We start from the raw sequence: 12,705 nt of genomic DNA on the forward strand, positions 1-12,705 counted from the left end.
CACGGGAGGCCAGGCGCATGCCCTGAAGGTGCGCGCACATGTGGCGAACTGGTGGTAAAAATAAGTGAAACCCACCACTGGAACTCCCGCCAATACTGAGAGGGCAAGCAACTAGATAGTATATAAAATGAGAGCAAACCCCACTCCCTATTAGAACTGAATGAAACATCTGCAAGAAAACAACCAACCTCAGAGAGGACCAGATACCCCTCAGCTCCAAATAGTCTCTTCTATGGGAAAGAGCAGTTAAGGCTTGGTCACTTACGTCCACAGTAAGCATGGTAGCAGACACTGGGCTTGGCTAAGTGGTAGACGTAATAGCCTCCGGGACACGCCTTGATTTCAACCGTCGAATTCCAGAAGCAGCAGTTTTCATTGAAAGTTGCACAGGTCTGCCTTTGGACAATGCCCTCTGATTCTTGAGGATGGCTGCCGTTTAGCCAGATTGGGGCATGGGTGCCACAGTGGTTCTCGGGAATGCAGAAAGTAGGCATGGCATCTCCGGCCATCCCCGTAAAGCGATACCATTCCCCGTCCACGTGACTGTCACATTCAGGCTGGTCGGTAGAATCGTTGACCTGGAAATCTGTGTTCCTCCAAGGTTCATTCAGGCTAATGTAGGCAGAGCAAGGATCAAGAGCTGGAAGACAGGAAGAGAAAAGCTTGTCATTATCCATGGCAGGATGTTAATCATACTGGAACCCTATAGCAATTATTTATTTATTTTGTCACGCTTGCGTTGGATAACATATACAAGCAGTGACGTGCGGTGAAGCTTCTGGCTGGTGAGGCAAAAAGAAAGAAAGCGGCTCCCTCCCCCCCCCCCCCCGCAGCAGGCTGGAGCGAGAGCCGCGGAGGCGAAAGGCGAAGAGGGGTGGGGGGTGGGGTGTTTGCAGCCCTGGTTCCGTCTCCCAGCAGCCCCAGGAGGAAACGGCGAAGAGGGGTGGGGTGGGGGTGTTCCAAGAGGCCCCCTCCCCTTTTGGCACTCCGCAAGGCCTAGAGCCACCACATGTCCTCTGCAGGAAGAGGCCCGAGAATTATGGGCCTCATTTGCATACTAATTTTTTTGCTTTTTAACCCTTGGTTAACCCTTAAAAGGCAAAAAATATCCTTATGCAAAGGAGGCCCCGAGTTCTCTGGCCTCCTCCTATACTTAAACACTATGTACACTCCAAATCACTGTGAGTTGAAGTCTGGTAGCAACTAGCTTGGCCTTAATTATTTTAGAAAAAATCTTTAAAATTCCTTCCTTTTCCTGAGGAGACTGGTGAGGCCCCGCCTCCCCTGCCTCTAGTGAGTGCACGTCCCTGTATACAAGTATAAACATGATTATAAATACATGAAAAGGATACAAATAAAAGGAAACATTAATATAAGGACGGTAGCAAAGATGGGTTCCTACCGGTTCGGACCAGTTCGGACCGGTTCGGACAAGTAGGTAGTAACTCAGCTACCCACATCCCCAAACTGGTTCTATCTTGTTTTTTTGCTTCGCACATGCGCAGAAGCAATTTTTCACGCATCGAGCATTCGCATGCCCGAAGCCCGCACGTGCCCGAAGCGTGTCCCTGAGCGAACTGGCGGTAAAATAATCTGGAACCCACCCCTGGACGGTAGGCATGTTGGTGCAGTGCGCTTATGCATGTACCTTACAAACCTCTTAGGAATGAGGTGAGGTTGACGGTAGACAGTCTAAGGTTAAAGTTTCAGGGATTTGGGGAAGAAACCACAGAGTCAGGTAACCAATAACTAGGAAGACATAAAATGTTTGATTTCAGGAATAGAACCAGCCAATTATTGAATTCTTGGGAGCATTTTACTTTCTACACAACTACCCGAGGTTAAATATTTATCCCTAGTCAAGCTTCATGGTCATGTGGGGGCCATCTCACAGTAAGTTCCTCTATTTCCTTTATAAAATATTGACTAACATAAAACCATATATTTGGGAAAGGCCATTGAAGCCAATCTTCTGCCCACTCCATGAATTTGATCATAACCAGTTATGAGAAAGCCTGACATTTCTCCAAGCCAGGGGTCTCAAACTGGCAGCCCAAGGGCTGGATGCATCATGTGCAGGCCACACCCACCCCAGTTCCATGAAGGGGAAAAAAAACCAGAGGTGGTATTCAGCAGGTTCTGACCAGTTCTGGAGAACCTGTAGTGGAAATTTTGAGTAGTTCAGAAAACCGGTAAATACCACCTCTGACTGGCCCCGCCCCATCTATTCTCTGCCTCCCGAGTCCCAGCTGATCGGGAGGGAATGGGGATTTTGCAATAACCTTCCCCTGGAGTGGGGAGGGAATGGAGATTTTACAGTATCCTTCCCCTGCCACACCCACCAAGCCACACCCACAGAACCACTGGTAAACATTTTTGAATCTTACCACTGGACAAAACGTCACGATACATCACATGATGGCAATGTGACATTGCAAGTTTGACACCTGTGCCCTAAGCAGTTGGTTCTATTGTTAAAAACCAATCTTCCTATTTAAATATTTCCAGCTGGATCTGCTTTTCCACATTATTATTTGGCTTGAACTCTCTGTTATAGAATTAACTCATGGCCTTTTTCTATTATTCAACTATGTATGTCTTCCTGAGGCTACATAAACCCTGTTCCCCCAGTCTTTCATTTTGAAACCTATTTTCTGGTCTGATAATCATTAGTTGCCTTATAGGGAATCTGGATGTGTTACTACAATACAATAAGGTGCAGTTTTAAATTATGGGGCCTGTAGCGTTGATTTTTCCTTTACTTAAGATCAGATGATCCTTGAGGAATTTCCAACTCCACAATTTGTGATTCTATGATATTTTCTTGTAGGTTAATTGGAACTCAGTAGGAGGTCCACAAGAAATTATCTTGACATGGAAACTTGCCTATATTACAAGTTCAATCAGCAATCTCTCATGTATCTTAACCAGCTGTGAGCTCGGATAAACCAACTCGGTTCATTTCTAGAAAATACGTCCAATACTAACTTGAAGAAATAATTGCTGATTTCAACTCCTGTAATAAGGGAAAGCCCAGTCCAGGGATGGGCTGCTGGGGGTTTGCACCAGAGGTCGCATTCAGCAGGTTCTGACCAGTTCTGGAGAACTGATAGCAGAAATTTTGAGTAGTTCGGAGAACCGGTAAATACCATCTCTGACTGGCCCTGCCCCCATCTATTCTCTGCTTCCCGAGTCCCAGCTGATCGGGAGGAAATGGGGATTTTGGAGTGGGGAGGGAATGGAGATTTTACAGTATCCTTCCCCTGCCACGCCCACCATGCCACACCCACCATGCCACACCACGCCCACCAAGCCACAGAACTGGTAGTAAAAAATTTTGAATCCCACTACTGCTTCGCAAGGGTTCAGGAGAATCTCTAGTTAAGATTCTGTGCAGTTCAGAGAACCCCAAATCCCACTGCTGGCTGGCCCTATGTCATAATGTGATGTTAAAATATTCATAACTGGGAGAGACATGGGAACAAGGAGCCAATAAATAGGCATAGCAACTAAATCAGTCCCCCTGGGAATAGGGCGGCATACAAGTCTAATAAACTAACTAACTAACTAAATCAGCCAATGGGAGCTTAAACATAGCTGAGTGTACAGAGAATTGAAACAGAAATTTAAGTAAGAAGTCTGGGCGTGGCTTAACTGTATTAAGCTCTGTGCTGAGAAACAAAACTGAAGCAGTCTGCTGCTCTGAGAAGTAAACTAGCAGTCTCTGGGCTTGTCTGCTGATATGAAACTAATTGCTTGTGTTTGCCTGTAACTCTCCTGCCTTGTGTTTACTTGAAAGAACCACCTGTTGGTATTGTTCATTTATTACTCTATTCTTATGTATATGAAGAAGTTAATGAATCCTGCTGCATCAGTTATCTGTGTGTGTTTCTGGATTTCAATTTATGCAACGAACTCTGACGGATAACCAGCATCTTGAAGTGCTAACTGGTAACCAGTGCAGCTTGCAAAACAAGTCATGGCCAACAACTCTTCATTTTAATGCAAACAAGTGAATCCCAAAAGATTTGCAGACAGGTAATAGGAAAGCTAGTGTTATCCTGCAAAGGACATGTTTTTCTTTTCCTTTTTTTTTAACAAGACATAACCAAAGGAAATGTAAAAATTATTACCTGGTTAAATAGGCTTAAAAGTTGACAAGACACAAATTATAGCGATTTTGAACAGTTTGCCTTTAGAAGTTGTGGGTGCTCCATCATTGGAGGCTTTTAAGAAGAGACTGGACAGGCACTTTGCTACAATACAGAATAACAGAGTTGGAAGGGATCTTGTAGGTCATCTAGTCCAACCCCCTGCTCCAGTAGGAGACCCTACACCATTTCCGACAGATGGCAGCCCAGTCTCTTCTTGAAAGCTTCCAGTGATGAACTGGTCTGGAATAGTAGAGGGCAGTAATGGCTCGTGACCCGACAAAAGCGCGAACGTCATAAGCGCGCCGACAAAACCGCGGTGCTAAAACCGCGATGTCAAAAGTGCGCCGACAACAGCGCGCCGACAACAGCGCACCGACAACAGCGCGCTGACAGAAGCGCGATTTAAGTTAAGGTAAGGTTTAGGGTTAGGTTTAGGGTTAGGTTTAGGTTTAGGGTTAGGGTTAGGGTTAGGGTTAGGGTTAGGGTTAGGTTTAGGGTTAGGGTTAGGTTTAGGGTTAGGTTTAGGGTTAGCAATAGCAATAGCAATAGCAGTAGACTTATATACCGCTTCATAGGCCTTTCAGGCCTCTCTAAGCGGTTTACAGAGAGTCAGCATATTGCCCCCAACAATCTGGGTCCTCATTTTACCCACCTCGGAAGGATGGAAGGCTGAGTCAACCCTGAGCCGGTGAGATTTGAACCGCTGACCTGCTGATCTAGCAGTAGCCTGCAGTGCTGCATTTAACCACTGCGCCACCTTGGCTCTTAAGCCAAGGTGGCGGGTTTAGGGTTACGTTACACCGCGCTTCTGTCGGCGCGCTTCAGGGCTAATTCGTCGCTAATTCGTCATGCGGTTTTGTCGGCGCAGTTTTGTCACCGCGGTTTAGTCAGGCGCGCTTTTGTTGTTCGCGCATTTGTGGTGGAACCGTGATGGCTAACCTTTTTGTTGTCGTGTGCCGAAAGCCATAAAGCAATGCACACGTGACCACCCCCGCATGCGCATGAGACCCCCGTTTGCACCCTTCCCCTATGTATGTGCACACTCCCCATACACTCCCCTGCCCTGTGCACGCGCATGCTCCTCACATGTGATCCTGCATGTTTGTTTAACCCCCGTGCATGCATGCATAACCCCTGTGCCCCGTGACCCCTGACATGCGTGGTGGAGCTGAGCTGGGGCGTCAGCTTGCGTGCCTGCACCGAGGGCTCTGCATGCCACCTGGGTCACGGATTCCATAGGTTCGCCATCACGGATATAGGTTCTCCTCCCTAGCAGGAGGGGTGGACTAGAGGAACTTCAAGGTCTCTCCCAACTCTGCTATTTTGTTATTCTGACCTACACCTGAGAGCTAGAGATTCCCACTTCATGCAGATAAAGAATCCAGGATCAACATTTCTAATGAAAGAATCAGCAGACCGATACGATCACATAGATTAGGCCTCCTCCGAATTCCATCATCCAGCCAGTGTAGACTGGCAACTACCCGGAGGAGAGCCTTCTCGGTGGCTGCTCCGACCCTCTGGAACGAACTCCCCTTGGAGATTCGGACCCTCACCACCCTCCAGTCCTTCCGCGCCGCCCTAAAGATCTGGCTGTCCCGGCTGGCCTGGGGTTAAGACTCTAATCCCACTTGAATTGTGTGACTGTTGTGTTTTTAATAATGATGTATTGTCTTTATGTTAGAAATTGTTTGTCCTCCCCCCCCCCCTTTTTTTTGAACTGTGAGCCGCCCTGAGTCCCCCCAGGGAAAAGGGCGGCATACAAATAAAGGGAAAATGAAAAAATGAAATGAAAGCATTCTGTGTCACTTGGCGATAATGAGCCATCTTCAAACACTGATCCTTGCCACGCTTTCCTTCCCAGCTCTCCCTGTCTGCCTTCTTGCAATTCAGATCTCCTAGGAGGTGCTGCCTTTGGACAATTCTCAAATCTTGATTACCCAACAACCTGTCACCTGCAATGCAAGATTTTGGGTGAGCAAAGGACATCTCTGTCAACCTCCCCTCCCAGCAAAGAGAATTTCCGAGGTCCCAAGATTTAAACTGAAGGCTGCAAACGAGAATATGATTTAAAAAAAAAATATTCATTACACTTTTCATCCGGGATGCATTTAATCTATTCGCAGCAGCTTCCAAATTTGCCCTTTCTATTTGTGCATCTATTTAACACCTGATTAAGCACCAGGTAACCCAAGCTGTCTGCGGCATTAAAGCAGGATTTATTATTAACCTTCTCCAGATTGAAGCAAATGGATTGTTTTTCCTTCTTCTTTTGCTAAACAAGTCAATTCGCTCTAATTTGGTACATCAAAATGAAGCCAAAAATATTTTTTTCCTCCCTTTTAAAATTTCATTGGCCGCTGGGCTGCCTTGGATTCTTACGTGCTTCAACCTGTGTTTTAGGAACAGTGAAATATCAATTTAATTTGAAAAGAAAAATGGCTTGTTACCTAATGAGAAAACACAGTGATGGCTGGTTATTTATTGTTGGTTCATTGGCTTATGAGTCTAGATGGCGGAGTGGGTGCAATTCATCACATTCATTTTTCCCCCCAGTATTCAGACAATGCATGCCACTTGGGGTGGGATTGAAAAATTTTAGCAACTGATTCTCAGACCAGTTGCTGGGCGTGGCCATGGTGGGTGTGGCCTACTCAGCCTCCTGCACCAGGGCGGGGGTATGTGTGTTTCACCCTCCCCAGGCTCCAGAGGCTTTCCTCAAGCCTCCAGGAGGATGAAAATGCCCCCTGCCCCTCGGCTCTCTGGAGGCTGGAAAAGGGCCTGTTTCCAGACTTTCAGGAAGCCCATTTTTCACCCTCCCAGAAGCTCCATACGGGTCCTGCACTTACCTGGCATGATTAATGGGCCGTGTGCAGGGGTGGGTTTCTCGCCCCGTTCCAACCAGTTCGGTTGGAATGGGGCCGGCGGCGTCCTCGTGCACACGCGCAGCGCACGCATGCGTACTAGTGTCTGTGCGATGTTCCAGCTGCTCCTGGAGGATCGCGCAGGCGCTGTATGCGTCCTGCGCATGGGTGGAAGCGCAGAACTCGTCAAAACCGGGTAAGGAACGCGGGCGGGCGGGTGGGCCCTTCGCCGTTCCCAGAAGTTACTTACGGGGACCGCCGCGAACCGGTTGAAACCCACCCCTGGCCGTGTGGAGACTCCTGGAAGGGGAGGGGTGGGCAGGGCCAGCCAGTCATTGCAACTCCCAGTTCAGCGAACCAGATGTAAAATTAACATCCGGTTCGCCTGAACCGGGGCAAACCGGCTGAATCCCACCCCTGCACTTGTTAGCGTAAAAAGAAAAACCACCGCAATTTTTGCAGATGTATAAATAATCTACAGTGGAAAAGAACCATAAAGCAAAATGGAATGCATCATGGAAAGCACCCAAAGCTTGGGACAGAATGAAAAATTTGGAGAGGAAGTTACAAAATATAAAAAGAACAATCACTTGATACACTGAACATTAATATATGTTATTGGACGTACAACATGTATCTCTTTCCACTGAATGTTCTGCATTATGTACGTAATTTCTGATTTATTGGGCTTTAAAAAAAAAAAAGATAGTTATGAGGGCCAGGATGAGATATGAACTTGATACCCATGATATGTGAGTGGTGCATCATTTTGGTTGTGTGTGATGAATTTAACTTTATGAGTGTCTTGTCTTACTTTTCTGTGTTGTAATTATATGAGCTCAGTTGTTACATGAAGCTTGTAACTGACTGACTGCGTATGTTTGTCAATTGATGTTTTCACAGGACTCTTAATCATGATTTACTTAATTTAAATCAATTTTCTGAGGTTGCAATCAACCATATGAGCTAAGTTTAGGTATCATACCAGTGGAGGAGTAAGTCAAGGTTTCTGGGCCACAGGACAAAAACTCAGATGAAACCAGAGGTGGCATTCAGCAAGTTCTGACCAGTTCTGGAGAACCGGTAGCGGAAATTTTGAGTAGTTCAGAGAACTGATAAATACCACCTCTGGCTGGCCCCGCCCCATCTATTCTCTGCCTCCCGAGTCCCAGCTGATCAGAAGGAAAAGGGGACTTTGCAGTAACCTTCCCCTGGAGTGGGGAGGGAATGGAGATTTTTACAGTATCCTTCCCCTGCCACACCCACCAAGTCATTTATGATCTAATGCCCAATTTCAAGGGATCGGATTTGTTAGTAACCAGGATTTGCGCACACAATGTTTTTGAGGAGGAACTGCAGCAATGCAGTTCAGTATACTCTCTTGGGGATGGATTGGGGTGCTATTAAGCTGTGTCAGTACTAAGTTATCAAATATAGGTTGTAAATATCCAGTTGACCACAAGATGATAGCAAAGAGGAAAGATGTGTCTCTTTGCTGCAACCTAGTGGCCAATCTAGTCACTCATAGTGTTGTAGCCTCGTAAGTCCTCGGACTTACGAATGACAGCTCTTAGCCAATCAGGCGCGCCTGCCGGTTGCCGGGCTGTCATACGCGAGGCTATTGGCTCGTCCGTCTGACAGCTCAGTATAAAAGGCTGTCAGACGGAGGAGAGGTGCCGGTCTACTCACAGTTTCTGTTCGTTCCGTTCTTGCTTGCAATAAACCGTTGAAAGGTTACCTCAGACGCCTCCTCGTCTTTACTGCCGCCGATCTAACACATAGCACCACCTGCATGTTGCTCTGTCCAATGCAGGCCACCCTTCTGGGCAACTTGGGTCCTCTATCAGCAGTGGGTTCCTACCAGTTCGCACCTATTCGGTAGAACCGGTTCGTCAAATCTACCGAACCGGTTAGAAGAGGTTCCACCAGTGGACCTGGAAAGCAGGCCACACCTACAGAAGAGGTTCCAAAATTTTTTTGAAACCCACCACTGGTCCTTGGATATGATTATTCTACACTATCATGCTCATATTTATAAAACTCAGTGCCTCTGTGAAAGGTGAGAATGACTACTGCGTTTGTGGTGCAATCAGAACATTGCGTGTATTGAAGTTGTTTTAACGCAAACCAAAGATGCCTTTTAAAAAACAAGTTTACATCATATTCTTATGCATGCCAGTGCTGCGTGTGAGGTAATTTAAGGTGGTTCTGACAAGTGTCGTCAGCATCTTCTTATCTGGTCACATGGGCGGCAAGCCACTCCCATCCGTCACATGGGTGACAAGCCACTCCCACAAAGGAGGCCACACCCACAGAGTAGGTTTGAACAATTTTTGAAACCCACCACTGTCCTCTATGGATGTATTTTGGCCCGGCAGCATATCAGAAACGGGTTTGAAAGCTGAAAGTCTGACTCTGTGTTAGAAAATAATTATCACTGCTGCTAAGGCTATCAGATTTGGGTTACAAGAATTCAAGCAGTCATTTGTAAAAGTAGACATCCAGGTTTTGCAGTCCAGATTGAGCATTCCAGACTAAAATATGATTGGCTGGTCTAGTTTGGTAGATCTTTTCTACCATTACATTTCTTAAAAATTAAATTTATCCTGTGCATACTGGTTGCAGAGAATTTAGAATAACGAATTTCACCCAGTTGATATGATCGTATTATGGATTATGTTTCATACAATGCTGGCCTTTTCCATAAACCTCTGAATGGGCTGATTTTTGCAGATGCCACTGGAATTTATCAATGCTAATCTTCCTTTTAATTATTTTAATTGTAGTTATCACATTTGGGACACTATATGTGAAGACCAAGCTCCCTTGAGTATAATTCTGGGAAAGACAGAAGAAATGGAGAGGATGACTACTGACAATCTTGATTGACTCACCGTGTTGAGGGACCATTGGAAGGGTTCCACCACAAATCCACGAAGCCCTTATCCGCGGAGACATAAGCGCGAAGACTAATTCGCGCCGTTCGAAGCGCTAAGGAAAAACGCGACCCTACCGCAATGACATAATCGCGGAGGGCAAATCCGCGCATTCCCAAGCACTCAGTACCCTAAACCTAACCCTAAACCTAACCCTAAACCTAACCCTAAACCTAACCCCAAACCTAACCCTAAACCTAACCCTAAACCTAACCCTAAACCTAACTCTAAACCTAAACCTAAACCTAACCCTAACCCTAACCCTAAACCTAAACCTAACCCTAAACCTAACCCTAAACCTAACCCTAAAACAAACCCCTAAACCTAATCCTAACCCTTACCTTAATTGAAATCGGCTTTCTGCCGTGGCGCCGTTTTCAAGCGCCCTTCTGTTGCCACGCTGTTGTCGCGGCGGTGATGACGCGCAGTGATGACATCGCGGCTTTAGCGATGTGCTTATGTCTCCGCGGATAAGGGCTTTGCGGTTTTGTCGTGCCACGCATTGGAAGACTTGAAGGACCAGGGGGGGAACAGTTCATCCAGGTGGAGATCTAACTACAATGCTGACTTGATGTCACATAATCAATAAATCAATTTCCCTTTCAAAATCACTCCTTGATTTCAAAATAGCAGTGAGTGTGTGTATGTTCCCATGTTTTGTCACACTCTTTAGAGACATCTTCATTGAATTCTAATTTAGAATTGCTCATCAAATAAATACGGAAATATAGCAAAACTCAATATTTGCTTGACCACCCCAAGTATAATGGAACTATCTGTCATGAATGCTGGCAGTTGAACAATTGTCTTTTGAACTATTGCATATAACGTACCTGATGTAATTAGGATAAAAATAAAATTAGTACATTTCCAGGCACACAGTATTAGCCTCTGAATGAAAGGTATCACACAAATGTATATCAGAGCATTCAAAAATACATTAGAATATAGAAAACCTTCCTCAACTGTTATGTAGTTGTGGCTTGAAAGAAATGTACAACTCACACAGAATCATGTTCTAACAGCCTGCTTTAAATTAGCAGCATCCATTTGCAATAATTCTCTACCTATGTTAATTTCATTTTATGGTTCACTCAGATAATCTCATTTAATTTTAATATCTTAGCTCAATATTCATCCCTTACAATGTGTGTGTGTGTGAGAGAGAGAGAGAGAGAGAAAGAGAGGGAGGGAGGGAGAGAGGGAGGGAGGGAGAGAGAGAGAGGGGGGGATGGGGGAGGGAGGGAGGACTGTTTTGATTTCTGGGACATTTATAAAATCCTGTTTATTCCTTGTATTTTAGCATTAGAATTGCAAAAAGGCCCACTTTCACAGAACTGAATAAAAGTAGCATCAAGAGCTGAGGTGGCGCAGTGGTTAAATGCAGCACTGCAGGCTACTTCAGCTGACTGCAGTTCTGCAGTTCGGCTGTTCAAATCTCACCGGCTCAGGGTTGACTCAGCCTTCCATCCTTCCGAGGTGGGTAAAATGAGGACCCGGATTGTTGTTGGGGGCAATATGCTGACTCTGTAAACCGCTTAGAGAGGGCTGAAAGCTCTATGAAGCGGTATATAAGTCTAACTGCTATTGCTATTGCTATTGCTAGCATACACTGTAATTGTTGGGCATTACTTATCACAGAAAGATGTAAGGCTATATACCTGGTTTTACATGTACTAATCGCAACCAGAATTGTATTTGCATAGCAATGGAAAAACAATGAGATTCTGTCAGATGAGAATGTAATTACAAAAATATTAGAATGCGTAGAAATGGATAGATTTACACTCACTATTAAGGACAAAGAAGAAACTGAATATATTTTTTATATGGGATGTATTTTATCAATGGCTAGACAACAGAAGTCAGAAAGGAGGAGGCATAAAAAGAGGAAATATTAATGTGGAGAGTTCTTAAAGAAGATGTTAAGTATTATTGTTATTATATTATCAATATTATTGTGATGAATACTACAACAAATATGTGGATTATGGCTATTTAAAAATAACTGTATCCAGATCATACACTACTTGATGGAAATTGAATGATATAAATAAAAGAAATAAAACATGGGAAAAAAGAAAGCAAGAAAGATGTAACCATGTTGGTCTTATTAGAAAATAAAAGAGAAAGTATCCATATTTGTGACTGGTGAAACTCTATTACGCATGAAAGGTATAAATGGAGCAGAATTCCATTCGGATATTAGGTCCTTCCAACTTCTCATTGCTTTTTTTCTAAAGTTATCTGAAATTCTGCTGCTGGGAGTCTATAGGATTCTTTAGCCAGCTATGGCACAAGCCAGCAGGGAACAACAGACGTGAGGAGAATTCAGAGTCATCTCAATTCCTTCTCTCTACTCTCTACTCTCTACTCTCTACTCTCTACTCTCTACTCTCTACTCTCTACTCTCTACTCTCTACTCTCTACTCTCTACTCTCTACTCTCTACTCTCTACTCTCTACTCTCTACTCTCTACTCTCTACTCTCTATTCTCTTCTATTCTCTTCTATTCTCTTCTATTCTCTATTCTATTCTGCTCTACTCTATCTACTCTATTCTATTCTACACTCTACTCTACTCTACTCTACTCTACTCTACTCTACTCTTCTCTATTCTCTATTCTCTATTCTCTATTCTCTATTCTCTATTCTCTATTCTCTATTCTCTATTCTCTATTCTCTATTCTACTCTACTCTACTCTATTCTATTCCACTCTACTCTCTACTCTCTATTCTCTTCTATTCTCTT

At 44.7% G+C, this 12,705-nt stretch overlaps 1 protein-coding gene across 1 annotated transcript in view; it reads right to left on the reverse strand.

Moving 5' to 3' along the window:
* Positions 1 to 12,705, reverse strand: part of OIT3 (oncoprotein induced transcript 3) — a 77,675-nt gene that overhangs the window by 63,963 nt on the left and 1,007 nt on the right. Inside the window, exon 2 of the mRNA XM_087702692.1 lies at positions 266 to 640. Coding sequence (XP_087558818.1) covers positions 266 to 640 — 375 coding nt within the window. The remainder of the gene's footprint in view (positions 1 to 265; positions 641 to 12,705) is intronic.

This window comes from Thamnophis sirtalis, unplaced genomic scaffold, assembly GCF_051295495.1.
Source record: "Thamnophis sirtalis isolate CommonGarterSnake01/CBP01778 unplaced genomic scaffold, rThaSir2_p1.2 scaffold_15, whole genome shotgun sequence".
Taxonomy (NCBI): Eukaryota; Metazoa; Chordata; class Lepidosauria; order Squamata; family Natricidae; genus Thamnophis; species Thamnophis sirtalis.